Source organism: Ochotona princeps, unplaced genomic scaffold (genome assembly GCF_030435755.1).
Source record: "Ochotona princeps isolate mOchPri1 unplaced genomic scaffold, mOchPri1.hap1 HAP1_SCAFFOLD_148, whole genome shotgun sequence".
Lineage (NCBI taxonomy): Eukaryota > Metazoa > Chordata > Mammalia > Lagomorpha > Ochotonidae > Ochotona > Ochotona princeps.
The window spans coordinates 188,703-215,878 of NW_026697404.1; the positions used below are offsets into that span (position 1 = coordinate 188,703).

At 62.1% G+C, this 27,176-nt stretch overlaps 2 protein-coding genes across 5 annotated transcripts; one reads left to right on the plus strand and one right to left on the minus strand.

Moving 5' to 3' along the window:
- Nucleotides 1-1,052: 1,052 nt before the first annotated feature.
- On the minus strand, nucleotides 1,053-9,924 carry LOC131478948 (phosphatidylserine synthase 2). 2 transcript variants are annotated; one of them, XM_058659624.1, is made up of 12 exons: nucleotides 9,759-9,924; nucleotides 5,315-5,416; nucleotides 4,341-4,423; nucleotides 3,449-3,516; nucleotides 3,157-3,291; nucleotides 2,873-2,923; nucleotides 2,585-2,698; nucleotides 2,374-2,492; nucleotides 2,183-2,297; nucleotides 1,961-2,106; nucleotides 1,646-1,831; nucleotides 1,053-1,555 (listed from the first exon to the last, which is right to left on the minus strand). In XM_058659624.1, exons 7-12 carry the CDS (start codon nucleotides 2,690-2,692, stop codon nucleotides 1,390-1,392), a joined length of 840 nt encoding a protein of 279 aa, XP_058515607.1. In that variant the 5' UTR covers nucleotides 2,693-2,698; nucleotides 2,873-2,923; nucleotides 3,157-3,291; nucleotides 3,449-3,516; nucleotides 4,341-4,423; nucleotides 5,315-5,416; nucleotides 9,759-9,924; the 3' UTR covers nucleotides 1,053-1,389. The 2 variants fall into 2 exon arrangements, with proteins under 2 accessions (XP_058515607.1, XP_058515605.1); XM_058659622.1 differs by lacking the exon at nucleotides 9,759-9,924 and adding an exon at nucleotides 7,345-7,642.
- A 2,531-nt stretch (nucleotides 9,925-12,455) lies between these two features.
- On the plus strand, nucleotides 12,456-26,800 carry LOC101517214 (anoctamin-9). Of its 3 annotated transcripts, none has more exons than XM_058659632.1 (24): nucleotides 12,456-12,546; nucleotides 14,890-14,958; nucleotides 15,025-15,165; nucleotides 15,254-15,390; nucleotides 16,139-16,185; nucleotides 16,620-16,678; nucleotides 16,751-16,824; nucleotides 17,651-17,785; nucleotides 17,891-17,987; nucleotides 18,069-18,129; nucleotides 18,209-18,291; nucleotides 19,543-19,647; nucleotides 19,728-19,895; nucleotides 19,972-20,008; nucleotides 20,128-20,239; nucleotides 24,328-24,385; nucleotides 24,786-24,883; nucleotides 24,967-25,106; nucleotides 25,191-25,343; nucleotides 25,653-25,800; nucleotides 26,130-26,231; nucleotides 26,313-26,409; nucleotides 26,500-26,612; nucleotides 26,699-26,800. In XM_058659632.1, exons 1-24 carry the CDS (start codon nucleotides 12,541-12,543, stop codon nucleotides 26,724-26,726), a joined length of 2,268 nt encoding a protein of 755 aa, XP_058515615.1. In that variant the 5' UTR covers nucleotides 12,456-12,540; the 3' UTR covers nucleotides 26,727-26,800. The 3 variants fall into 3 exon arrangements, with proteins under 3 accessions (XP_058515615.1, XP_058515616.1, XP_058515617.1); XM_058659633.1 differs by having other exon boundaries at nucleotides 15,040-15,165; XM_058659634.1 differs by lacking the exons at nucleotides 12,456-12,546; nucleotides 14,890-14,958; nucleotides 15,025-15,165 and having other exon boundaries at nucleotides 15,299-15,390; nucleotides 16,581-16,678.
- The last annotated feature ends 376 nt before the right edge of the window (nucleotides 26,801-27,176 follow it).

Sequence of the window (27,176 nt, forward strand, 5' to 3'; positions counted from 1 at the left end):
CACCAGCAGTTCTGGTCCCGGTCCCCTGTGATTGTGACAATTAAAGCGTGTATGGGCAGGACGGTTTCCTTTTGGGCTTGGGGAGGTCACATCGTGCCCTGCCTGGACGCTGGCCCACTCAGACTGATTGGGCCTTAGAGTGCCCTGTTGTCGCAGCTGGTGACAAAGTCAGGGGCTGGGGCTGAGCCCCCTCCTGTGGCACCAGCATCCCACATGGGTGCCAGTTCAAGTCCCAGTTGCTCCTCTTCCAACCCAGTTCCCTGCTAATGACCTGGGAGGACGGCGCAGTGCTGGGGCCCTGTGCCCAGGGGGATGGTGTGTGACAGCCCAGAAGCTCAGCAGCCACTGTCAGGGAAGAAGGAAGCACCCAGTCCCACTGTCATGTGAAGGTCTGTTGGACTCACTGTGTCAGTACGTAATGGCTCGCCTGTGTATGCTAACACAATGCAGATCCTCTGTGCTTTTCTCTTTCTCATGCAAATGTGGGATATGAGAATGCCCAGGACTCTTCTGTAAGGTCATCCAAGCTACCCATCTAGTGACCCTCTTACATATGGCCAGGAGCCACTCCCCATGGTAGGATCTGGACATGGCTCCTAGCAGAGGGACCAGGGTCCTGGGTGGAGGGGGTGACTAGCTGAGCCTTGGGAGCTGGGCTCCCTGTGTGTGTGTGTGTGTGTGTGTGTGTAACTGTAGTCTGGGGGGCTCCCTGTGTGTGTGTGTCTGTGGTCAGGTGGGGCTCCCTGTGTGGAGGTGTAGTCTGGGGGGCCCCCCGATGAGAGCAGTGGACCCCACCACTGAGGAGCCTCCAATGTAGGAGGTCAGAGTCTGGGCGCTTTTACTCCTGAGTTTCTTCTAAAGATTCAGTTTAATCAAAGGCAGAGAATGGGGAGAGAGCGAGCTTCCTCCCACAGTTCCCTCCCACATGGCCACCTCGCCAGATCTCGGCACCTGGGTGGCCTTGGCCACTGGCCTGCCAGGCAGCAGAGGCCTGCAGCCCTCGAGGTCCTCACGGTCGTGCCCTGGGATGGAACAGATGCCAGTGAGGCCTCCCTGCACACACTCTTGGCTGACCACACCGGCCTTGCGCGTGTCCCCTGCCTGGGCCTGGCGGGAGCGCGGGCGGCCAGACTGTAGACCCTGCTGTCCCTTGGTTGTCGATCCCGTCTGGATCTGTGTGGCTCCTGTGCTCGGTGGGGTCCACATCCCTCCACCCCCGCAGGCAGAGGGCACAGTGGGGCCCCGGCCTCCGCCATGGACAAGTCTTGGGGCTATAGCGCTCGTACCACACAGTGGCCATGGACACACATGTGAGTTCCCCTCCAGCTCAGTGAGGGCAGAGGAGGTGGATCTGCCAGGAACCGGAGTGCCAGCGGTAGAGGCTGCGGGTCAGGAGGTGGCCGAGGGTGGCTCTGCCCGAGGCTCAGGCTGCTGGTCCCTGGCTGTCCCAGGTAGGTTGTCCTCTGGCTCCAGACACGCGTCCATGTGGCTGGTGCCATCTGAGTCGCTCTGCTGCTTCTGTCGCCGTGTCTCCTTGTATCGTAGTGTGATGTCCCTGGGGCAGCAGGGCCAGGTCAGCGCCCACCCTTCGCCTGCCCACAGGAAGTGAGGTCTGGGGTGCAGGGGCAGGTCCCCAGGTGCTCACCGCAGGAAGAAGCGCCAGACAGTCCAGGTGAGCACCAGGATGGAGCCGAGTGTCCAGCACTGGGAGATGTAGAAAGGCAGCGACAGCGTCAGCGTGTGAGGGTCGTACTTTACCACGATCAGCAGCTCCGTGACTGTGATGGCTGCCACCAGCCAGGCCTGCTGGCCCAGCTTCCTGTGGGGCTTCCTGCAGGGGGACAGACAGCTGGCCTGGAGCCCCACCCCACCACAGCCCTGCTCCAGAGCTTACAGGCCAACCCCAAGCCCCAGGTCGCCCTCACGGCCCCACCCACTGTGGCCCAGCCCTGGTGCTCACAGGTCATCCATAAAGTCATAGATCTCCCTCATGGCCACGCCGCCTACGTTGACCAGGAAGACGAGGCGCAGCAGTACCAGGTAGTGCTCGGGTGGCATCCACAGCACAAACTTGAGGTAGAAGGTGTTGAGCTCGGCTAGCAGGAACTAGGGGCAGGTCAGAGTGAGAGCGCAGCGGTGTGGGGTGCAAGGTGGGCAGCAGGGCGGGCCAGGCCTCACTCACCACCAAGATGATGCCGCACACGGCCAGCCAGCGCCGCAGGCTCGAGGCTGGCCTCCACTCGAAGCGCACCCAGCTGTAGGGTGTGAACTGGAAGGCAATCCTCTTCATCTTGCCCCTGTGAGTGTGGAGCAGAGCCGCTGAGACCCTCACCCGCCCGCACCCCTGGGCCCAGTGCTGGGGAGGGGCCGCACCTGTAGGTGGGGATGTTCCAGAGGCCCTGCCACTTGTATGTCTTCAGGGAGAGCCACTCGAGTGTCTTCATGCCGCAGTAAATGCCCAGTCCATTGCACACCAGCACATCCATGATCCACTGGGGGTGGCAGCCGGGTGGGGGGCTGAGGGACTCTCCACACTCACGGGGTCCCCACACTCACATGCCCCCTCCTGGGTCCCGCCACTCACGTGGTCCCACCAGCACTCGCTGAAGTTGGGCAGCTGGTGCTCCAGGCTGTACTCCAGGAACTCAAACATGACGCTCACAATCATGCACATCCACCAGTCGCGGATCATCAGGGTCTGTGGCGGGGTGGGGGCAGGGCACGCCTCGCAGGGCAGCCCCACACGGGGGCTACGCAGACCCCACCCCGAGGGCACAGGAGCGGGCACAGGAGCGGGCGCAGGGCTAAGGGACCCAGAGTTTGCCCCTGCCCAGTACTCGGCCAGGGCAAGCTTGCCCACCACCTACCCTACCTTCAGGTACCAGCCGATGAAGTGGGCAGGAACAAAGCCATCGAGCTTATCCTGTAGGCAACAGGGGCTCTGCTCAGGCACAGCCCACCCACAGCACCCTTATCCTGTAGGCAACAGGGGCTCTGCTCAGGCACAGCCCACCCACAGCACCCTTATCCTGTAGGCAACAGGGACTCTGCTCAGGCACAGCCCACCCACAGCACCCTTATCCTGTAGGCAACAGGGACTCTGCTCAGGCACAGCCCACCCACAGCACCCCCTCCCCCGGCCCACAGGAGCCTCACCCAGATGTTGTGGAAGGGGTCTGTCTCATTGCCCGGGTCATAGATGAGGCAGTTTCCCCCGTAGTCCCTCTCAGGCAGCGGCACCCCCAGTCGGGGGTCCACATACTTGAGGAACTGCCGGCCGTCCTGGACCGTCTGCAAGGCAGCACCTCCATGAGCAAGGCCCAGGATTCCACCCATGCCTACCCATGCAGTCTCTGAATGCCAGGACCCCTCCTGTAGTCCCCGCCTGGCCAGGGGCTCAGGGACAACTCCCGTCCTCTGCCCCAAGTGTGCGTGAGCTCCTGCTCACCTGGAAGAGAATGAAGATCAGGAACAGCTCGTAGACCACGCTCACGCACAACCAGAACCTCCAGTACGCTGTGGGGACAGCCAGACGGTCAGTGACCTCTGGGCCCCATCCCCACGTGCCACTTACCAGCAGAGGACAGGGCCTGCAGTATTCACAGCCTGTGTGGGCATCACAGGGCCCTGCAGTGTTTTCCCTGCCTGGCCTGACCATGGCAGCTCCTGCAACAGGTCTGCCTTCAGAAGGAACCGGTCCCACCCTCCTATACATAAGGGAGCTCCCAGCCATATTGAAGTCTTGCCTGCAGCAGGGCCAGCCCAGACACCTAGGCTACTTGCACTCACTGCTAGTTGGCTCAGAGAAGCAGTTTTTTGGGGCAATGGCTCAACTGGCTAATAATCCATTTGCAAGTGCTGGGATCCCGTATGGGCATCAGTTCATGTTCCGGCTGCTCCCCTTCCCATCCAGCTCCCTGCCTGTGGTCTGGGAGAGCAGTGGAAGACGGCCCAAAGCCTTGGGACCCTGCACCCACATGGGAGACCCAGAGAAGCGCCTGGCTCCAGCTTGGCTCAGATACAGCCTTTGGGGCTATTCTGGGAGTGAACCAATGGATGGAAGGTCGTCTTTGTCTTTCCTCCTCTCTGTATATCTGACTTTCCAATACAAAGAAACTAAACTAAACTAAAATAAAAATAAAATGCATTTCGCGTCTCCCATAACACATACCCCTGAGAGGAGCCCCCATTCCTGTCAGGGGTCACATGCCTGGGTCTACCTTCCATGGCACTGAGGCAGGGTATTGGGGAGCCCCACGCCTAGGCCCTGGCAGTGGCTGGGCAGGGAGCTGGCGCTCTCAACTCAGGGTCAGGTATGCTGCGGGAGGAACAGAGGTTACCTGGGTGAGGTCTAGAGAATGGCCCGTCCTTTGCTTGCGTGACTCCAAAGCACAAGAACACCAAGATGCTGGCCACGATGCCCCTGCAAGAGACGGAGACCCTCCTCGTGTGCACACACAGCCACGAGCAGACCCTCCTCATGCACACACAGCCACGAGCAGACCTCCTCGTGTGCACACAGCCACGAGCAGACCCTCCTCGTGTGCACACACAGCCACGAGCAGACCTCCTCATGGATACTCAGCCACGAGCAGACCTCCTCATGGACACACAGCCACGAGCAGACCTCCTCGTGTGCACACACAGCCACGAGCAGACCCTCCTCATGGACACACAGCCACGAGCAGACCCTCCTCATGGACACTCAGTCACGAGCAGACCTCCTCATGGACACACAGCCACGAGCAGACCTCCTCATGGACACACAGCCACGAGCAGACCTCCTCATGGACACACAGCTACGAGCAGACCCTCCTCGTGTGCACACAGCCACGAGCAGACCCTCCTCATGCACACACAGCCATGAGCAGACCCTCCTCATGGACACACAGCCACGAGCAGACCCTCCTCTCGTGCACACACCAGCCACGTACAGACAGCTGACTGTCCCTGTGTGCACACTTGGCTGTGTCCACAGTGCCCAGGGATCAGAACACTGGAAGACTCCAGCCAGGGCAGAGCTGGTCACCACTCTGCAACCAGCAGCTGGGCCTGGAGTGGCTAGGAAGTGGCCTCACTGGACGTAGGGTGAGCAAATGGAATCTGGAGCAGGTCACACCAATATACACAGTACAAAAATGCACACACTCACACGTGTACACACACCACATACCTATTGCACATGCAGCTCACCCCTGTACACACAGCACACCTGTGCATACCCCTGAGGTACACAGAAGGCCTGGAGAGCATCCCTCACCCCACAGCCAGGTACCAGGCAGGCCTTGGTAGACAAGGCCACACCGCCTCTCACCTCTTGGTGTTGTAGGCCGTGTCCTGAGGCGTCTCCTCCAACAGTGTCACGTAGCCCAGTGCACAGGTAAGGATGAAGAGGACAGTGAGGGTGTGTGCCCGCCTGCAACCAGACACAGCCAGCTCAAGCTGGGTGGGACACCAGGGTTCAGCTCACCTCCAACTCTCAAGGACATCTGACCCTTTTGGCCAGGGACTCCCAGCCGAGGCCTCTGCACCTGCCACAGGGGAACAGCAGAGCCCAGCGTCTCAGGGCTGATGGGGGCTACAAAGCCCACACAGATGACCCTGACTCCAGCGAGAGCAGCCAGGGCCAGGGTCCAAGGAGGGGGTGGAGAAGGTGCTGTCCACACCTCCCCAGGCCTCAGAGACCCCAGCCATGGCTGTTCCAGTGGGCCCACTGGCCTCGCACCAGAGGCCTTGTCCAGCATACCCTACCCCCAGGTATAGCCCCTGTCCACCCAGGCCCCTACGAGAAAAGGTGAGAAATGAGAGGAAGCCAGGGACTGGGGACTCCAGGAATGGGGCAGGTTGCACTCCAGGGGCAGGGCCCCCAGCAGCATGGGATCCGAGGCTGAGGACGCCGAGTCCACTTGGCTGGGACCAGGCTCCTAGACGCCCCACTTTCCATCTTAACCCTAACCTTAACCCTGCTCAGGGCCTGAGAAAGTGGCAGGTGGTGGTCCAAGTGTCTGGCCCTGGCACCCACATGGGAGACCTGGAAGAAGCTCCTGGCTCCCAGCTTCAGCCTGGCCAGCCACGAAAGTTGCAGCCATTAAGGGAATGAAGCCGCACCTCTCTCTAACTCGCCTTTCAAATATATAACGAAAGAAGGCAGAGGCCCTGAGACAAGGAGATGGCTGGAACCTGCCTTCTAACAGCCACGAAAGTCCATACACAGCAGCCACAGCTGGACGGGAGATGGCTGGAACCTTCCTCCACGCACACTCCAGTGAGACCATGGGCAGGACCGGCCCATGTCAATGAGACACAGAGCGGGCAGGACGAGGCCCCTATGGCCGCCTGCTCTGCAGTGGGGTGGGCTGTAAGGACACCATCCCAAGTCAGCCCAGCTGCTCAAAGTGAAACCAAGGGAGTTTCCCAGCACACAGCTGCCTTCATAGCCCACTAGGACGCAGCCTTGAGCCCACCTGGGTTAGCACAGGACACAGCTCCAGGCCCACATGCTAATAACATTTCAGCTGCAGGGGGCAGGCCTGGACCTACACACTGACCAAAGTATAAGAGTGTAAGAGTGTGACAGGACACAGCCCTGACCACACACTGGCTGTGCGAGGGCCCCTGGTCACTCACACAGCTGACCCTGCACGCCAGGCCATGGGGCCCTGGTCACTCACACAGCTGACCCTGCACGCCAGGCCATCAGCCACCATCCCTGGATGGTGTGTCCCTGTGCCTGTCGGGGTCTGCAGCCTGACCCCCAGCATCCCCTAACAGGTTGTCCCACTGCAGAAATGGCTGCGACCCATTCCCCGGGTGAGGTCTCGTTAACTGGCCGGCTGCAGCTCGGTCCAGCCCCTGGCTGCCGACCACGTCGCAGACACACACCACGACCCGCGGTGTGTCCTGAACGGCGCCTGCTTGGGTTAGCGGTTAACTTCCTGAGTCGCTGGACTTGTCCTAAATGCCGGAGAACCATGAAGGCCAGTGAGGCAGGCGGCTATGGGGCGCACTCAGTGCAACAAGCCTGCCCCCAGAACCACGCCGGCCCACTCAAAGCCTTGCTGACCTCCGGGCTGTGCCCGCTGCAGACCCGCAACCAGCAGGGTCCCCGGCCCCGCGCACACCGGCCGGGCTCTGCTCCCACCCCGGCCCCGCGCACACGCGCCGGGCTCTGCTCCCACCCCCGGGCCGCGCGTCCCTTCGCCGCGCGGCGCAGCCACAGGGCATCCCGCCGGCGAGGGCGGCCGAGCCCGCACTGCCCGCACCGGGACCCGCGGGTCACACGCGTGGAAGGAGCCAGGAGCCCAAGGGCGCGGGGCCCCGCCGGAGCCGGCGGCCGAGCCTCACCAGAAGAAGGTGTTGGTGCCGTCGTCGTAGACCTCGGACTCGGTGCTGCGGCGGCCCGGCCCCGGCGCTCGGCCGGCGGGCTCCTCCAGGCAGGCCTTGCCCGCGGGCGACCCCGGCCGCGACCCCCCGGCGCCCCTGCGCTCGCTCCTCCGCATGGCGCGCGCCGCGGCCGCTCAGCCCCCGAGGCCCCGGTCCCGGCGCAGGCGCGGCGGGCGGGCGGGGGTCGCGGGCGGCCGCCGGGGTCCAGGGGCGCCGCGGGGCGGTCAGGCGGGCGCGGCGCCTGCTGGGACTCGTAGTCCGCGCCTGCCCTGAGCATGCCGGGCTGTCCTGCACGTCACGGGGTGCGGCGCCGCAGAGCTTGCTGGAAGGACGCCGAGGGTCGCTAGGTGACGGGCGCGGGAGTTGGGGTGCCCCGCCAAGCCCGGGAGCATGGGGGCCGCCGGAGGCTCGCTGCGCTCGGCGCTGGCGTGGTGGGATCCAGGCCACCTCCGGCTGCTGTGGGAGCCGAGAGCGCAAACCCGGCTGATCCTGCCTTTCAAGTAGGTTAGAAACGGAAACTTCAACAATAAACATATTTTGGCTGAAGGCCGTCTCTTATTTTTATTTGAAAGGCGGGGGGGGGGGGAATCCTTCCGTGCACTGGTTCACTCCCCCAAATGACCAGGAAGGGATGGGGTGCTGGACCTTTGGGAAGCTGGAACCAGGAGCTCCCCTGGGATGGGGCAGAGGGAGAGGGAACCCAGCAGGGACCTTGTCCAAACTACCTGTGCAGAAAGTCGGGAGCTCTGGGGTCCTGGCTGCCTCCCCATGACTCCTGACGATCCTTGGAGACCTGCATTTCGAAGGTATTTTACCCCTTAATAAAAGTTCAACTTGGACTTCGTGTGTGACACAGGACAGCAGCACCCAGCCCTGCTACCTGCAGCACCCCGGGAAGGGACAAGCCAGGATGGATCCCCAACACAGACATCGGCATGAGTGTGTTCCGTGGTGCATGCGGAAGCTGGGGGACCTTCAATGCTAGGATCTGCTCAGGGACCCAAGAGTAGGCTCAGGGGCCATGGGGGCCGCACTCACGAGGGTTGGGCTGTCAAGAACACACACGGGCCCATGGTCACCACGTCAGACTCTGGGGACATGTGGGGCTCACAGTGACCAGGCCTGGGCTGCCAAGGACACACACAGGGGCCCACGGTCACCAGGGCTGGGCTGCCAAGGACATACACAGGGGCCCACGGTCACCAGGGCTGGGCCTCCAAGGACATACATGGGCCCCAAGGTCACCATGGCTGGGCCGCCAAGGACACACACGGGGCCCATGGTCACCAGGGCTGGGCTGTCAAGTAAACACACGGGGCCCATGGTCACTACGGCAGACTCTGGGGACACGTGGGGCCCACAGTGACCAGGCCTGGGCTGTCAAGGACACACACGGGCCCATGGTCACCAGGCCTGCGCTGCTTTGGGGTTGGAAGGCTTTCATGTTGCCAGTGACCAGCAGCAGCTTGGGTCTGTGTGAAGAGATGGGGTCCCCTCTGCCTGGGGCCCTGGACTAGGGTTCAGGGCTGGTGCTCCCCGCTCATGGCCTGGGAAAGCAGTGGATGGTGGCCAAGTACAGGGCAGACCTGGAAGAAGCTCCCACAGGTGTGGGCACTTGGGGAGTGAATGAACAGGTGGGAGACCTCTCACTCCCAAACAAAATAAACCTTTAAAAATAAGCCTAGCCATAGAGAAAAGAAGTAGCCTCCTTGTGGCTGTTGGTACAGCAGGTGATCTACCCACAGCCTCAGGGAGGACCCTCCTGCCGAGCATGGGCCTCACATGGGGCACAGACAGGCTCCTGCCTGTGGAAGCCACACGGGGGGTGGGCCAGTGGGCCAGTGGATGGAAGACTTCTCTCTGTTGTTTAAGTTTGCAAACAAATAAATGGATATTGAAAGAACAGAATGGGGCCAGCACGGCAGTGTAGCAGCAGTGGAATCCCAAGTTCATACCAGTTACAGTCCCGGCTTCTCCACTTTCCATCCAGCTCCCTGCTTCTGGCCTGGGAGAGCAGTGGACAGCCCAGAGCTGTCCCTGCACTGTTGGGGCAGACCCAGGGGGCTCCTCGCTCTGCTCCTGGCTCAGGTACTCTGGGGAGTGAGTGGGCCAGTGGGCGGATCGAATGAATACACATTTTTGACAGGGTTGGTTTGTCTGGCCTGACTCCCAAGTAAGAGCTGTGCTGCAGCCCCGTGCGTGTCTGAACGAACCACACACACACACACACACACACACACACACACACACACACACACACACACACACGAGGAAGCTCAGAGGGCCTTCCCCGCGGCTGGAGCACCGCGCTGACCGGCCTCGGGGCGCGCGCCGTCGGGCGTCGCGGGGCCTTGTGCGCAGTGTCCCCGGCTTACCTGCGCGCCGACGCCGCCTCGGCCGCGGCCTCTCAGTGGCCAGCAGGTCCGCAGAAGGTCGCTCCGGCTTGCCCGGGCGCCAGTGCCCGCAGCGGCCGGCCACCGCGGGGAGTGTCCCGCGCGGGGCAGGGGCGCCTCACCCGGCCGCGCGGGGCCCCGGGGCGCGGAAGCCGGAACCGCGGGCGGGCGGGTGACGTCTTGGGGTTCAGAGGAGGAAGCGAGCGGACCCGGCCCCCCCAACCGGCCTGGGCCAAAGTTCCCTGCCAGAAGGGCAGGGCCGCCGCTGTGGGGACACGCCAGGAGGAGCCCGGTCTGCGGGAATCAATAATGATAACCTGCCGGGTGCGGGGCGAGGCCGCGGCAGCCCGCGCCGGTGGGCGGGTGGACCCGTGGGCCGGTGGGCGGATGGAGCGGTGGAGCGGTGGGCCGGTGGGCCGGTGGAGCGGTGGAGCGGTGGAGCGGTGGAGCGGTGGGCGGGTGGGCGGGTGGACCCGTGGGCCGGTGGAGCGGGTGGAGCGGGTGGACCCGTGGGCGGGTGGAGCAGTGGACCCGTGGGCCGGTGGGCGGGTGGAGCGGTGGAGCGGTGGGCCGGTGGGCCGGTGGACCCGTGGGCCGGTGGGCGGGTGGAGCGGGTGGACCCGTGGGCGGGTGGAGCAGTGGACCCGTGGGCCGGTGGGCGGGTGGAGCGGTGGAGCGGTGGGCCGGTGGGCCGGTGGACCCGTGGGCCGGTGGGCGGGTGGAGCGGGTGGACCCGTGGGCGGGTGGAGCAGTGGACCCGTGGGCGGGTGGAGCAGTGGACCCGTGGGCCGGTGGGCCGGTGGGCTGCCCTCGCAGCACCCGGGCTGCCGAGGGGCCTCCTCTGATGGAGCGTCTGTGAGAGGGTGTCTGAGGCGTCTGTAACAGGGCATCGCTGATGGGGTGTCCCTGACGGGGGTGGGGGCATCTCTAACTGGAGTGGGGGGTGTCTGACGTGGATGGGGGCATCTGACAGGACATGGGTATCTCATATGGGCGTCTCTGACAGGGTGTTTCTGACGGGGGTGGGGGTGTCTGACATGGATGGGGGCGTCTCTGCGGCGTTTCTGACAGGGGTGCAGGATGTTGAACGGGGATGGGGCGTCCGACAGGGATGGGGGTGTCTCTAACAGGGATGGGGGCATTTCTGACAGGGGTGGAGGATGTCTCTAACTGGAGTGGGCGGTGTCTGACGGAGGGCGTCTGACAGGGCATGGGTCTCTCATATGGGGCGTCTCGGACAGGGTGTTTCTGATGGGGCTGCAGGATGTCTCTAGCGGGGGTGGGGGCATCTCTGATGGGGGTGGGGGCGTCTGATGGTGGGTGCCTTCTCTGACAGGGCGTTCTCCTGAGCACTCGGTTCCAGCCTGGGGTCCCCTGGTGGCTGCCACCTTGCTTTTCTTACTGTGGTCCCCTTCTCGCCCCCCACAGGAGGGCTGGCTGGGGCGCTGCCCTGTCCAGCTCCAGGCAGCCCCTAGGGTGTGGCCGAGGGTCCCCTGGCTGTGCCGGTCCAGTGTCGTCGGCTTGAGGCCGGAGCGGGGGACAGTGACTGTCCTGGTGCAGACACTGCTGGTCCAGAGTGAGGCTGGCCTGGGCCCCCTCCCCAAATGCTGCAGCTGCCCAAGTGGGCAGTGGGAACCTAGCCCCAAGGTGCCCACCGCGCCTGGAGCAGCAGGCTTCCTCCAAGGGACCCTGTGGGTTCAGCTGCACCCTTCCTTTGTGACAGGGTGAAACGCTGCAGAGTGAGTGTATCCCAGTCACTGGTGGGCTTGGACACCCTCCTCCCAGAAGGAACCAGGACCTGGGAGCTGAGCCCCATGAGAAATGGAGCCAATTCCACAAAGCTGAACCGTGACTGTCCCTGTGGAATTGCTGATTTGGGCTCTAACCTGCTCAATGCAGCTGCTGTACCCTTGCTTGCCAGCGGAAAGGCCAGGAATGTTTTTCCTTAAAAGCTCACTAGAGTGACAGTTCGCGGCTGTCTCCCGCAGACCTGCTCTGAGTGGAAGCAGTTGCCAGCTGGCTAATAAAGACTCCCCAAATTCTAAATTGGCTTTGGTGCAATGCTTTCATGCAATGTGCCCCCTATAATACCTTTATCCTCTGTTCCGCGTCACACACGCCTTTACCACGGGCTCACTCAGCACAACAGAGAGAAGCTGTCTGGGAACCCCCAGCCTCACGGCAGATACAGCCTGAGCACTTCGGCGCCACTGGTGAGGCAGGCGGCAAAGCCCTGACGCGGTGGGTGCCCGCTGGCCCCGTGGTCACACACGCCTTTACCACGGGCTCACTCAGCACAACAGAGAGAAGCTGTCTGGGAACCCCCAGCCTCACGGCAGATACAGCCTGAGCACTTCGGCGCCACTGGTGAGGCAGGCGGCAAAGCCCTGACGCGGTGGGTGCCCGCTGGCCCCGTGGTGCTCCTGTCCCCAGGCCCTGTCTGCGGACGCCCCACACCTGGTGCTCCCAGAAGCAGCCGGAGGTTGAGGTGGGGCTGGGTTGGGGCTGCTGCTGCAGGTCAGGCCCCACCGCCCGGCTGGCAGCTGTCCACCACGACCCTGCCCGCCACGGGGGCACTTCCTCGGCCCCCCACCGTCCACCTGGCCTTCCTGGGCAGGTGCCTCCCCCGGCTCCTGCGGGCTCCGCCCCCTCCGCACACCTTGGCGCGGCCCGGGAGGAGGGGCAGGGCGGGGCGAGCCCCACGCGGAAGTCCGCGGCCGCACCTGGCGCGCACTCCGACCCGCAGTCCCTGGCAGCCGCCAGCATGCAGGTGAGTCGGGCGCCCAGGGCCCGCTCCTGCGGCTTCCCGCCCTGCCCTGAACAGCAGCGCCTGCCGGGGGCTCCCTGTCAGGGCGGGTGCTGTGTGGGCGTCCACCCCAGCAGCGCCCTTCCGATGCCGTCGGGTCTCGGCCACCTGGCCTAAGCGGCTGCCTGTGGTACCCCTCACATCCCGGCTGGCACCGGGTCGGGGAGTGGCCGGGGTAGGGGTGGGGTCGCGTGTCCCCTACTCCCCAGACCTAGGGGGGACCTGCTGGGGCTCTGGGGAGCAGGAGAGGGTCCCAGAGGGCGGCTCTGCCTCTCCCGCCTAGAAAAAGCCCCCAGGCCTGAATCAGGACCAAAACCGCCTTCCTCTGGGCTCCCAGGGCCGCAGGTGGAGCTGAACTCTGCCCGTCCAGACTCCACCTGGGCACTCCGGCTGCTCCAGCCAGCACCCGGATGCCCAGCCTGGACCCGCTGGTGTCAGGTGGGCAGAGGAGTCGGGGCCAGGTGTGTGGCTGCTGCAGCATGGAGGACTAAGCCCCCATGCCTGACCTGCATCTAGACAGCCCCATGCCCACAAGCACCCCACTGTGGCCACACAAGGGTTGGGGGATAGGCCAAAGTGCAGAGGGTGGGCGGGGCACCGGAGGGGTTTGTTGGGTACTCAGGTGTGGCAAGGTAGCTCCTTGGAAGAGAGCGGGTGGGAGGGAGGCTGTGTCTCCAGGGAGCTGTTCCCCCCGGGCACTGAACCCCACAGGTGCCAGGGCCCAGCCGCCCTCCTCCCTCTTTGCTGCACATTGTCAGGTGTGTGACACCCAAAGTCCCGGCGACCGTGGGAGGAAGTAGGAGGAAGATATGAAGGGTAGGGCCCAGCCAGGGCCACCTGCCCCACCTGTGAGCATGGGGCTGGGGGGGCACAGTGGCCCCTGCCCTGGGTGTCCTGTCTGGACCCCACTGGTGAGGGTCCCTGCAGGCTGGCTGCCCTGGGCACCAATGGGATGTGGGGCTGTCAGCATTGGGCTTGGGGCCCGGAAGGCAGGTTGATGTTGTGACTCGGAGCCTGAGGGGGCGGGGCTGCAACATGGCTGTCTAGCAGAGCAGAGCCCTGTGTGTTGCTTTACTGGGTCAGTCCCCCAACCCCAGTGACCAGTGGTCAGTCATCTGGGGTGACTGTGGGTGACCCCAGATCCTGAGTTTCTGGGTGTCTTGTTGGCTGAGGCTGGGATCTCCATGTGCCTTTCCCTGCCTGTGCTGGGGGATAGGGAGTGTGGCTCCATCAGCTGTCCCATGGGAGACCCCAAGGCGGGCACGCCCAGGGCTGCTGGGACGTCACCCTGGGCCTGGGCAGCCATCTGTCTTGGGGAGCAGTGGTACCTGCCCCGCCCTGTGTGTCATGTGAGCAGTGCCCTGAGCCAGGGAGAAGTTTCAGGTACCAGCGCCACACCCAAGTGAGGTGTCTGTCCCTGGACAGTCAGGGGCAGTGGGGTGGGGAGCATGAACACTGGGAAGGCAGCTCGGCCAGGACTGGCCAGCCCTGGACTACGCGAGGGTGGGGTTGGAGCAGGGAGCAGTTGGCACCTGGTGCGGGGGGATCCCAGGTAAACAAAACGAGCTCAGCATGAATGGGTGCCCAGCAGTCACCTCCTTTATCTGCCATCAGAATGTAGGACTGGCTGGGGCAGTCAGGGGAGGCTTCCCGGAGGAGGAGGAGGCAGGAATGCTGCCTGGGAAGGGGAGTGAGCACTCAGAGGTTCTCTCTCTGTCTCTCTCCATCTCTCCTTCTCTCTCATCTCTCTGTCTCTCTGTCTCTTCCTCTCTCTTCCCATCACTTTGCTTTTCACATACACACATCCTCAGAAAAGCGAGCCAGGGTTCTGCCCTCTGGTGCCCACCTTTACCTGCGACCCTGTGGGTCCTGCCCCGACCACTCACTGCCCACAGCCTCTCCCCGCCCAGAAGGGCACTGGTGAGGATGCCCACATAGGTCTCTCTGGATCTGGGGAGCTATGGCACTGCAGCCCCATGTCTTTGTAGCTGTCAGCATCAGGCCTGTGGCTGGAGTGCCCAGTCCCCTCACTGTGCCCCCGGTCACCATGGCCTCAGGGGTCTAGGGGTGTCCAGCACCTGAGCCGGCCACTCCAGTCCGGCAGCTGTGCCTTCAGCTGTGATGTGTGCAGCTTCTCTAGGGTGTCCAGTTCCGGAGGCCACAGGTGTTCCCCAACTGCCCACCCCCACTGCCCTGTAGGAGACATGTGTATGGGGAGTTCTCACCCCACAGCCGGCATGTTGGGGGCCCTGGGTGGCAAGGCACTGGCCTGCAGCATCTCCCCTCCTCCCTGTTTTGTGCCCCCAGGAGGAGGAGGAGATCCTGGCGGGGGCAGAAGGGGACAGCTTCCCCCTGATGGACATGTACAAGCAGGAGGTGAGTCTGGCGGGTACCCCCAATTCACCCCAGCCTCACCCTGCCTGAGTCTCACCCCAGCCTCAGACCTGCCTCCCGCAGACCCCAGATCCCGAAGCGTGGGACTTCGTCTTGGTGGCCGCCCAGAGCACCCAGAGCAACCGTGAACAGATGGAGCGGCAGCAGCGCTTCCTGGATGAGTTGAGAAGGAAGGGCTTCCGGGTCAAGGTGGGCTGGCACCAGGCACTGGGAGCAGGTCAGGGCAAACGGGGGGGTAGGGTGTGGCCAGCGCCAAGACCCATGGCTTCACCCCCAGGTGCTGGAGACCAGCAGCCAGATGTTCTTTGGGATTGGCACCAGCAGCAGGGTCTTGGACCTGTACCATGCCCTCCTTCTGGAGCCCAAAGGCTCCTGCCCCAGCCCCAGCAAGGACCCCAACTTAGCCGCCACAAGGTGAGAGGGACAGGCTGGTGACCCTGAGCCCCCATAATGCCCTGTCCAGGCAGCGTATGGTACATCTGGGTGACCATGGCCTGGGGGAGTCAAGCTGGCACTTGCAGGGTTGGGCAGGACTCACATAGGCCACTGGTGGGTCTTGGACAGCTGCCCTGGACTTTGGTCTCCAAGAAACCACTTCTCCAACAGGTGCGCCTCCCTACCTCCTGACTGGCCCCTCCAGGCCCCTCTGCCCTGGGCTGGGCTGGCTGGAGAGCCCTGGTAAAGGACTCTGAGTCTGGCCCTAGGCCTTGGAGGCCACCTGTGGGTACAGAGTGGCCACTCTCAGGGCTTGCTGTGCTCTGAGGGCTGGGCTGTCCACTTCCTGGGCCTGAGGCTATGTGAGCCCCATGCTGACAGGAAGCTGAGCTGGGTGTGGGGTCAGATGTGGGGTCCAAGGGTCAGGTGCAGGTACAGGTGTGGGGTCCAAGGGTCAAGTGTGGGGTTAAGTGTGGTGTTCAGGGGTTAGGTTGGGCTTAGATGTGCCCTGGAATGTGGGGTCCCTGGGGAGCTTGGGGGCACAGTTATGGGAAGGAGAAGGAGCCCCCAGCCAGGGCCTCACTCTGGATGGCGTGGGCAGGCCTGAGTGAGAGGACTAGGGTGGTAGGCTCTGTCAGGTCAGCGAGTACTGGGCCTGGGCCTGGCCGTGCCTGAGGGGTCAGTCCCTGCAGGGCCAGGGTGACGTGGCCCTACACGTGGGTTTCAGAATCCGAATCATCAACTTTGTCCTGAAAAGAAAGACGGAAACTGGAGGTGAGATGTGACTGGTGGGTGACGAATGGATCCCTGGGCTGTGTGATGGTCAGGGTCCCTGGGGTGTATGATGGAGGGTCTCTGGGCTCTGTGATGGGCAGGGTCCCTGGGGTGTATGATGGAGGGTCTCTGGGCTGTGTGATGGGCAGGGTTCCTGGGGTGGTGTGATGGAGGGTCTCTGGGGTGTGTGATGGGCAGTTTCTCTGTGCTGTGTGATGGGCAGGTTCCCTGGGCTGTGTGATGGGCAGGGTTCCTGGGCTGTGTGTGATGGAGGGTTCCTGGGCTGTGTGTGATGGAGGGTTCCTGGGCTGTGTGATGGACAGGGTCTCTGTGGCGTGTGATTGGTTGTGTCCCTGGGGTTGTAATGGGTTCCTGAGTGTATGTGTGTGATGCAGGTGGTCCTACCCCCTGACCCTTGCCACCTCTGATCCCAGACACCTTTGATGATATGATGAAGGACGGGGTCTTTGAGGCCAAGTTCCCCCTGCATAAGGTGAGCCCTGAGCCTGCTGGGAGCTCCAGGGATGGGACCCCGGGGTAGGGATCTCACTGTTGCTTGCCCCAGGGGGAGGAATACCTGAAGAGCAAATGGGCCCAGTGGAGGGACATTTTCCAGAAGCAACCGATTGACAAGATCAGGTAACTTCTCCAAAGGCAATGGCCTGAGCGGCAGACACACCTGTACACACAGACCCACCTGTGTCCACAACTCTACCCACAGATACACCTGTATACAAGACACACCTGTACACACAGACCCACCTGTGTCCACAACTCTACCCACAGATACACCTGTACACAAGACATACCTGTACCCACAGACACACCTGTACACACAGACCCACCTGTGTCCACAAACTCTACCCACAGATACACCTGTACACAAGACATACCTGTACCCACAGACACACCTGTACACACAGACCCACCTGTGTCCACAAACTCTACCCACAGATACACCTGCACACAAGACATACCTGTACCCACAGACACACCTGTACACACAGACCCACCTGTGTCCACAAACTCTACCCACAGATACACCTGTACACAAGACATACCTGTACCCACAGACACACCTGTACACACAGACCCACCTGTGTCCACAAACTCTACCCACAGATACACCTGTACACAAGACATACCTGTACCTCCATAGACACAGCAGTACACACAGACACACCTGTACACATAGACACACCCATGCCCACAAATACACGGTACCCACAGATACACCTGTACACAAGACACACCTATGCCCACAGACACACCTATACATGCAGACACGCCTGTACCCACAGACATACCTGTGCTTACACACACACCTGTACCTCCATAGGCACCCCTTGAACCCACAGACACTCCTGAGGCCCCATACACTTGTGTGACCACACCCCAGGAGGCACTGGTGCTGCTGGTGTGCCTGTTCTCTCACTGGACAGCCCTAATGGGGACTGTGTCGCAGGGACTACTTTGGCGAGAAGGTGGCACTGTACTTTGCCTGGCTAGGCTGGTACACCTACATGCTGGTGCCTGCCGCCCTGGTGGGCCTTATCGTCTTCTTCAGTGGATTCGCCCTGTTTGATGCCAGTCAGATCAGGTGGGTCTGGGTGAGGTGGGGATCCTGGGATACGGTGGGGGTTCCAGCAGGAGCTTGGGGTCCCTGGCCTGGTGAGAGATGGCATGAGCACCTGTGCACCTCCAGCAAGGAGATCTGCAATGCCACCGACGTCTTCATGTGTCCCCACGGGGAGCGCCAGCGCACCTACCGGCCACTCTCTGACACCTGCACTTTTGCCAAGGTTCAGCCCTGGGCCTGGGGGCTGGGGGCAGGGGGTTCCCCCTTTCCCAGGATCTGGACACCAGCCCTGCTTCCTCTCCAGCTCACCCACCTTTTTGACAACGAGGGCACAGTGTTGTTCGCCATATTCATGGCGTTGTGGGGTAAGTCACCCCTGGGAAGGAGCACAAGTGCTTAGCCCATCCCTTGGGGTATTCTGTTACCTGTCATGTTCCACCACAGCCACCGTGTTCCTGGAGATCTGGAAGAGACAGCGGGCACGGGTGGTCCTGCACTGGGATCTATATGGCTGGGACGAGGATCAGGTGAGGAAGAGGGAGGAGGGGAACCCACTAGTGCTAAGAATAGGAGAATTTCCCATGGCTAATGAGTGTGTCCCATGTCAGAGGTTGTGTCCTGTGTGTGTGTGAGGAGTGTGTCCCGTGTGTGTGTGAGGAGTGTGTCCTATGTGTGAGGAGTGTGTGTGTGAGAGGAGTGTGCTCTATGTGTGTGAGGAGTGTGTCCTACTTGTGAGGAGTGTGTCCTGTGTGTGAGAGGAGTGTGTCCTCTGTGCCCTGTGTGTGTGAGGAGTGTGTCCTCTGTGCCCTGTGTGTGAGAAGAGTGTGTCCTGTGTGTGAGGAGTGTGTGTGTGAGGAGTGTGTCCCGTGTGTGTGTGTGAGGAGTGTGTCCCGTGTGTGTGTGTGAGGAGTGTGTCCTATGTGTGAGGAGTGTGTGTGTGAGAGGAGTGTGCTCTACGTGTGTGAGGAGTGTGTCCTACTTGTGAGGAGTGTGTCCTGTGTGTGTGAGGAGTGTGTCCTCTGTGCCCTGTGTGTGTGAGGAGTGTGTCCTCTGTGCCCTGTGTGTGAGAAGAGTGTGTCCTGTGTGTGAGGAGTGTGTGTGTGTGAGGAGTATGTCCTGTGTGTGAGGAGTGTGTCCTTTGTGTGAGGAGTGTGTCCTATGTGTGAGGAGTATGTCCTGTGTGTGAGGAGTGTGTCCCGTGTGTGTGAGGAGTGTGTCCTGTGTGTGTATGAGGAGTGTGTCCTGTGAGTGTGTGTGAGGAGTGTGTCCTTTGTGTGAGGAGTGTGTCCTATGTGTGAGGAGTATGTCCTGTGTGTGTGAGGTGTGTGTCCCATGTGTGTGTGAGGAGTGTGTCCTGTGTGTGTTTGTGAGGAGTGTGTCCTGTGTGTGAGGAGTGTGTCCTGTGTGTGAGATGTATGTCTGTGTGTGTGAGGAGTGTGTCCTGTGTGTGTGAGTAGTGTGTCCCGTGTGTGTGAGGAGTGTGTCCTGTGTGTGTGTGAGGAGTGTGTCCTATGTGTGAGGAGTGTGTCCCGTGTGTGTGAGGAGTGTGTCCTATGTGTGAGGAGTGTGTCCCGTGTGTGTGAGGAGTGTGTCCCGTGTGTGTGAGGAGTGTGTCCCGTGTGTGTGAGGAGTGTGTCCCGTGTGTGTGAGGAGTGTGTCCCGTGTGTGTGTGAGGAGTGTGTCCCGTGTGTGTGAGGAGTGTGTCCCGTGTGTGTGAGGAGTGTGCCCTGTGTGTCTGAGGCCTGTGTCCTGTCTGAAGTTGCCTCGGATCTCCTCAGGAGGAGATGGCGCTCCAGCTCATCAACTCTCCTGAGTACCAGCTGCAACCTCACCAGCACTCGTACGTGCGCAGCACCATCATCCTCATCGTGTCCCTGCTCATGGTACTCCCTGGGGAACCAGGCCAAGCCCTGGGTCGGGGCGCCTCTCCACTCCTCCCCACCGCAGCTGCTGACCCCCACAGATCTGCCTGCTGATCGGCATGGCCCACGTGCTGGTGGTCTACCGCGTGGTGGCTGGCCCCCTCTTCAGCAGCTGGACCTCCGGTATCCTGAGGGAGGAGTATGTGACCACAGCCGTGGTGGTGACGGGGGCCGTGGTACATTACGTCATCATCGTCGTCCTGACTAAGGTGGGTTGAGGAGCAGGGCCGAGGGCGGGCCAGGCCGCGAGGCCCCGGGTGACTCCTCACGGTGATGCTCCCGCAGGTCAACAAGTGTGTGGCACTGAAGCTCTGTGACTTCGGTGAGAGCATTCGGGTGGGGTCTTGGAGCTGAGCCGAGGTCTGGGGAGGGTCCTTCCATGGTGCAGGGTTGGCAGGGATGGGTGAGGGACAGGGGAGGCCCAGCCACGTGTCCTTACAGAGAAGCCCAGGACCTTCTCAGAGAGAGAGAGAAAGTTCACCATTAAGTTCTTCATGCTGCAGTTCTTCACCCACTTCTCCTCCCTGGTCTACATCGCCTTCATCCTGGGCAGGTAGGCCCCTCTCCCAGCCACGTGGGTCAGTGTGGGCCTTGGCCCAGCCCTGCTCTGGCTCTTTCCCCATCAGTTCTCCCGGAGAGGGGTTCCGGAGGCCTCTCGGCTAGACAGTGTCCGCACGGCAACTCCTTGGCTGTCCGCGGCTGTGTCTTCTCCAGGACTCTCCTCCAGATGATGCCTGGCCACGTGTCAGCCCCCGGGAGGAGTGCAGAGGTGGACACAGCAAGGGCAACCTGTGGGCCCTGTGAACCCACTTCCATGGCTTGAAGTAAACTGCCTGAGAGGCCTCGGGCAAAGGGTTCACTCCAGCTCAGAGCTGGGTGGTCAGTGGCCACTGGACGTGGCAGATACAGTGAGAATCTGAGCACCTGAGCCAAGCTCAGACACCCCTTGCCCACTGATCCCCACCGACCCCCACTGACTCCCATCCACCTTGGCACTCTCAGCACTGTAACCAGCTCAGGTCTCCCCCACTCACCCATCAACCCTCACACTGAATGTAAGTGTCTGTGTGAATTCTGGGGAGGCATTCCTGCTGTACCCCGCAGGGTTGCTACCTGCCTCCATGTGCCCAGTCAGGGCTCCAGCAGGTGCCTGTGTCAGGTCCCACACAGGATTGGTTCCACCCACTGCAACTCCCAAGGCTTAATTATTTTTACTTGAAAGGCAGAGTTATACACACACACACATACACTCTATTTGCTGGTTCACTCTGAATGACTGAAGTGGGTGGGGCAGGACCAGGTGAAGTCTGCAACTTCCTCCATACCTGCCACATGGGTGCAGGGTCCCAAAGATTTGGTCCAGCCCCCACTGCTCTTCCAGGTGTATTAGCAGGGAGCTGGATGGGAAGTGGAGCAGCTAGGATTGGAACTGGTGCCCAATAGGATGCTGGTGCCTCAGGCATAGGCTTAGCTTGCTACCCAGTGGCGCTGGCCCAACCCCCAAATCTAAGCCGAGTCCAGCATTGATTTCAAACTCCAAAGTCCAGAATCTGATCTGATACTCAAGGCAAACTCTTGGCCAAGAACCCAAATAGACACAGACAGCTTGCACTAACTGGATCAGTGAAGCAGACAAGGGTCGTGGGTGAGAGATGGGGAGGCGGACTGGCTTCACGGGGTGGCCAGACTTGTCCACAGGCCCACACCCTTCCCCTGTCCTGGGGGCTGGCTGCGCCAGGCCCCTCGGCTCTGCCAGCCCTGCCCCTCGTGGCGACTCTGCCCCTGGAATCCTCTAACTGGGTCAAAAGACCCCTAGAATCTAGGGGTGACCCAGCACCCTCTCCCACCATGTCACTTTTCGCTGGCCTGGCTGGACAGCTGACAGCCGTTGCCGGCACCATCTCCTACAGGTGGTGCCTCTGTTGCCTGGGCCAGTGGCTGTCCTTGGCCTGGCCCCCACCCTCTCCCTTGAAACAGGAGGGGCCAGGGTTGGCACATCTAGTCCATCTATGCAGGGCAAGCAGGGAGACCAGTAGTCTTTTATCCTACCTTCGTCCCCTGGCCAGCCTTTCACCTGCGGCCTGGCCCTGTGTATGCTGCCCCTTGCCTGCGGCCCAACCCTGTGCCCGCAGCCCCTTGCCCACACCCTGACCCCCGGCCTGCTGCCTCTCACCCACTCATTGCTGCTCCAGGCATGTGGCTTTCTACTGCCCTCTTCTTGCCAGGCTGTGCTGTGGCTTCCTCTAGCCACGCCCCTCTCCTACTCTCAGGATAAGGAATGTAACACAGCCCAGACCCTCACTGCTGAGCAGGAAACACGGCCTCCTGGCCAGTTCCCTGGTTCCCTGGCCTCCTGGTCTTGCCAGGAGCCTCGCTGGCCAGGCCTATTCTGCCCACATGCCTACCTGCATCTTAGCACACATTCGGGGTGCCCTCCAGCTTGCTGCCTGCGCCCATCTGAGGTGTGGCTTGCAGCAGGCACCCTCTCCTGCCCCTACTTCCTGTGTCACTCAGTTGCCATGCACAGGAGCGGTCATGAGAGCAGGGGAGGGTTTGTCAGCTTCCAGTACGAAGGCATCAAGTCATGGAGGCAGCTATGGAGTCCAAGGTCATGGGATGAGCTGGGGCAGAGCTTCCGCTTGGAGTCACCCGGCCTGTCCCTAGGACCAACACACCTTGCAAGCTAAGCTCCCCTCCAGACACCCCCGCCACAGCTGCCTCTCTGCGGCTCATGGGAGACGGGCCCTGGATCAGAAACTGAATCCTGTGGCGCTGGGGTGCTGGTAGGGTAGAGTGCCCCCTGCCCCTGTGCCCTCTGTGTAAAGCTGACCTCATGCAGCTCTTCAGGATGGTGACCCTGGGGTGGCCCAGCAGCTCAGTCTGTGACCACAGGCTGTGATGGTCATAGTTTGCATGCGGGCTGCTTCCTGGGTGCTGGCACTTTGTCCTTGTTGGGGTTGGGTGGCTTGCCTGTCCCCCCTGCCTTTGCCAGGCCCTGCTGTCTCTCCATGGTGCCCTCTCAGGAGGAGTCCCCAAGCCTTCTTCGTGCCTGGGTTTCCTCATGTACCTGAGCAAGTACATGGGGGACCAGTTTTCTGAGTTATTGCGTGATTACCACGTGTCGGGTCTGCTCTCCCACAGGCTGGCATGCGTGGGCATGCCTCAGTTCATGTTCCCTTCTTGGAAGTCACTCCTGCGCTCACTGCTGCATTTGTTGTCCTGGAGGCCGAGGCCAGGGGCTGCCACCTGCCTCCCTGTGCCTAGCCAGGGCTCCAGCTTTCCTGCTCCAATAATTCCCCTGGGCCCAGCTCCTCTGCTTGGAGTTCTGCGGCCCTGGCCTCTGTGGCCTCAGTCTCCTAGGCACTGATCTCTGTGGCAATGCCCTCCGTGACCCTGGTCCCCGTGGCCTTGCTCCTCCATGGCGCTGGCCCTCCGTGACTCTGGTCCCCACCATGGCCCTAGCCCCCGTGGCCTCCCCCTCCTGTGGCCCTGGCCCCCGTGGCCTCCCCTCCTGTGGCCCTGGCCCCCGTGGCCTCCCCTCCTGTGGCCCTGGCCCCCGTGGCATCCCCATCCGTGGCCCTGGCCCAGTGGCCTCCCCCTCCTGTGGCCTTGGTGGCCTCACCCTCCTGTGGCCCTGGCCCCCGTGGCCTCCCCCTCCTGTGGCCCTGGCCCAGTGGCCTCCCCCTCCGTGGCCCTGGCCCCCGTGGCCTCCCCTCCTGTGGCCCTGGTGGCCTCACCCTCCTGTGGCCCTGGCCCCCGTGGCCTCCCCTCTCTGTGGCACTGACCTGCGGCCCGTGCTCCACCCAACACCAGGATCTTTCTGTCCTCCCAGAGAACTTTTCAGTTAAAGCCTTAGTTTCTACAATTTCAAATCTTTCTTTATAAAGATTTATTTGTTTGAAAGAGTTTTATATAGAGAAATACTGTCCACATGCTGGTTTATTCCCCTCACTCCCCAAATGGCTACAACAGCCAGGCTGAAGCCAGGAGCCTCCTCGATGTCTCCTACGTGGGTGCAGGGTCCCAAGCACTTGGGCCATCTTCTGCAATCCCAGGCCATCAGCAGAGAGCTGGATAGAAGTGCAGCAGCTGGGACAATTGGTGCCCGTGTGGATGGCTGGCACTGCAGGGAATGGCTGTTGGGTCACAGCACCAGCCCCTACTTGTTTATTTTTTGTAAAAAAAAAAAAAAGTTTGTTTATTTTTTGAATTTATTTGTTAGTGGGGCCATAGCCTGGTGCCATAGGTAGACTAAGCTTCTGTCTGTGGTGCTGGTAGGACCGTCCCTTGTTCTCCAGTACAGCGTGGGACTTGGCCAACGCACCCAGTCAGGCTGTCCCTGCTCCCCACTTCCCACTGCTCCAGGGTCTGCCTGCCGCCCCCTCCTCCAGTGCAGAGCTGGGCTCCCTCCGGACTGCCCCAATGCCCTGCCTGCACCTCGGCATTGCCGGCACCACAGACCTGGGAAGGGCAGTGACACTAGGGCACTGGCCATGCCGGCTGACCCACCACCTCCACTGTGGGGGCGCAGACATAGCCACACCCTCCTGTCCCGTTTCTTTGTGGTACTCACCCCCCACAGTCCCCACATCTACCCTGTGGCCACTGCGCCCTCCCCCCAGGCCTACTTCTCACCTGCAGGATTAATGGCCATCCTGGGAAGTCCACGCGCCTGGCTGGCCAGTGGAAGCTGGAAGAGGTCAGTTGGCCCTAGCTCCAGCTCCCACCACCCGGCCCCTGCTGCCCTCCTGCCCCCTGTGGCTGACTGACCACCCAGCCCCTGCTGCCCCTTGCCCCTGTGGCTGGCTGACTGACCACCCAGCCCCTACTGCCCTCCTGCCCCCCGTGGCTGACTGCCTGACCACCCGGCCCCTGCTGCCCCTTGCCCCTTGTGACTGAACACCCTGACCACCCAAACCCTGCTGCCCTCCTACCCCCTGTGGCTGACTGTCTGACCACCCGGCCCCTGCTGCCCCTTGCCCCTGTGGCTGACTGTCTGACTACCCAAACCCTGCTGCCCCTGGCCCCCTGTGGCTGACCACCCAGCCCCTGCTGCTCTCTCGCCCCCATGGCTGAGTGCTCTGACCACCCACCCACAGTGCCACCTCAGCGGCTGCATGATGGACTTGTTCGTGCAGATGGCCATCATCATGATCCTGAAGCAGACCTTGAGCAACTGTGCGGAATACCTGAAGCCGTGAGTGCGCCACGCTGCCCCACTGCCCTGCCACCCCTCACTCCCTCTGTCCCGGCCCTGCCCCATGCGTCCCTTGTCCACAGGTGGTTGACTCACAAGTGGCGCACCATGTGTTCAGGGTCCCATCGCCTGGCCCAGGACCCTGAGCTCGCACACTGGCAGCGCAACTATCTCCTGAATGAGGTTAACACCTTCAGCCTCTTCGATGAGTTCATGGAGATGAGTGCGTGGGCAGCGGGCAGAGGGGATGAGGGTGGCACAGTGTGGGGTAGCTCTCTGTGACCCGCCACCCTCCGGCTACCCACAGTGATCCAGTATGGCTTCACCACCATCTTCGTGGCCGCCTTCCCGCTGGCGCCGCTGCTTGCCTTCTTCAGCAACCTGCTGGAGATCCGCCTGGACGCCATCAAGATGGTGCGGCTGCAGCGGCGCCTGGTGCCTCGCAAGGCCAAGGACATTGGTCAGTGCTCACCCAGGCAGGCTCTGGGAGGCCCCATGGCTGGCACCTGACCCAACATCATGGTGGGGGGTGGGTTGCCAAGGTGGGGCACACTGGGATGGGTGGGGGTCAGTGGGAGACATGGGGGCAAGAGGGAGGTGGGAGGCAGGTTCCAGGATGGACGTCCATGGCAGAGCTGAGGCCAGGGCACTGGGGACCACCCCACCTAGCCTGTCAGCAGGACTTGGGTGGCCATTGTTGGTGTCACCTCTAGCTAGCCAGGCTACTCCGGCCTGGAGGAGCTGGCAGCTGACGGCCACCTCCACCCAGGGACGTGGCTGCAGGTGCTAGAGACCATCGGAGTGCTGGCCGTCATCGCCAATGGGATGATCATCGCCTTCACGTCTGAGTTCATCCCCCGTGTCGTCTACAAGTACCGCTATGGCCCCTGCAGCCGGGGGACCCCCACCACCCAGGAGTAAGCAAGGCCTCAGCCTTCTTGGAGCAGCCCCTTCCCCGACCAGCTCAGCCCTGGGTGAGGCCAGACCGCTGTCCTGTTGATGGCCTGGGCTTCCACGGCCATGGGGTCCTAGCTCTGCTGTTGTTAAGGGGGCCCCAGGGGGAGGGACAGCTGCCTGCCCTGCCCCATCCCATGGCCTGGTACATGGAGAGCCTTCCAGGAGCCACCGCACCTGCCCCCAAGCCTCAGCTCCTCTCCACCCCAGGCTGATGGGAGAAGTGGAGGTGGCTGGCCCCACTGCCCCCAGGGGACTGGGCCAGCCCCCACACTAGCCACTCCTCCCCCAGCTGCCTCACCGGCTACGTCAACCACAGCTTGTCCATCTTCTACACCAAGGACTTCCCACACCTGGCAGGGACTGAGACTCCAGAGAACGTGACCCAGTGCAGGTCTGGAGCCCCCACCCCTGCTGGCCGCGCAGAGGCCTGCGATCCCCCCGCCCCAGCCTGACCCCAGCTGTCCCACCCCAGGTACCGGGACTACCGCCATGCCGGCGGCGACTACAACCTGTCGGAACAGTTCTGGTACATCCTCGCCATCCGCCTAGCCTTCCTCATCCTCTTTGAGGTGAGGGCTGGACCAGGGCCAGGCCAGACTCTGCAGCCCCCTCTGCGGCCTCGGCCCAGCCAGCCCTGATCCCACCCCTGCTGCCTGCAGCACGTGGCCCTGTGCATCAAGCTCATCGCGGCCTGGTTTGTGCCGGATGTCCCTCAATCCGTCAAGAACAAAGTCCTTGGGGACAAGTACCAGGAGCTGCAGGAAAAGCTGCGGTAGGGGCGGGGCCTACGTGTGGGAGGGGCAGGGCAGCGCAGGGCAGGGCCTGGACTCTGACCCACCAACCCCACCCTGCCTCCAGCTCCATTTCCAAGAGCACTGAGGTGTAGATCCGGAGCTGGAACCAGAGCTGCACTGCTACCTCGCACCGGCCCAGGCTCCACGGGGAGCGCGCGTGCGTGTGTGTGATTGCGTGGATTGTGTGTGCTGTGTGTGTATATGTATAGAGTATGTGTATTTCTATGGGCTGTGTATGTCACGTTGTGGACCTGTGTATGTGGAGGGGTGCGGCCGTCACAGAACTGCCACATCTGTCTGGGGCCTGCTCCATCGTGTGGACACTGTCCTGACTTCACCTCTGGGGAACCTGGAGACATGACCTTGGGGAGCAGGGGTCCTTGGGGCAGTCACAAGGCAGGACCAAGACCCCTGGGTTCCCCTGCCCTAGCTGGGGGCAGCTGAATGCGCATAATAAAATCATCCGTCTCTGTCGAGTTCTGGTCTACTGGGCATGCTCCAGGGGTGGAAGGAGGACAGGTCCCTGGACCCCTACTAAGGCT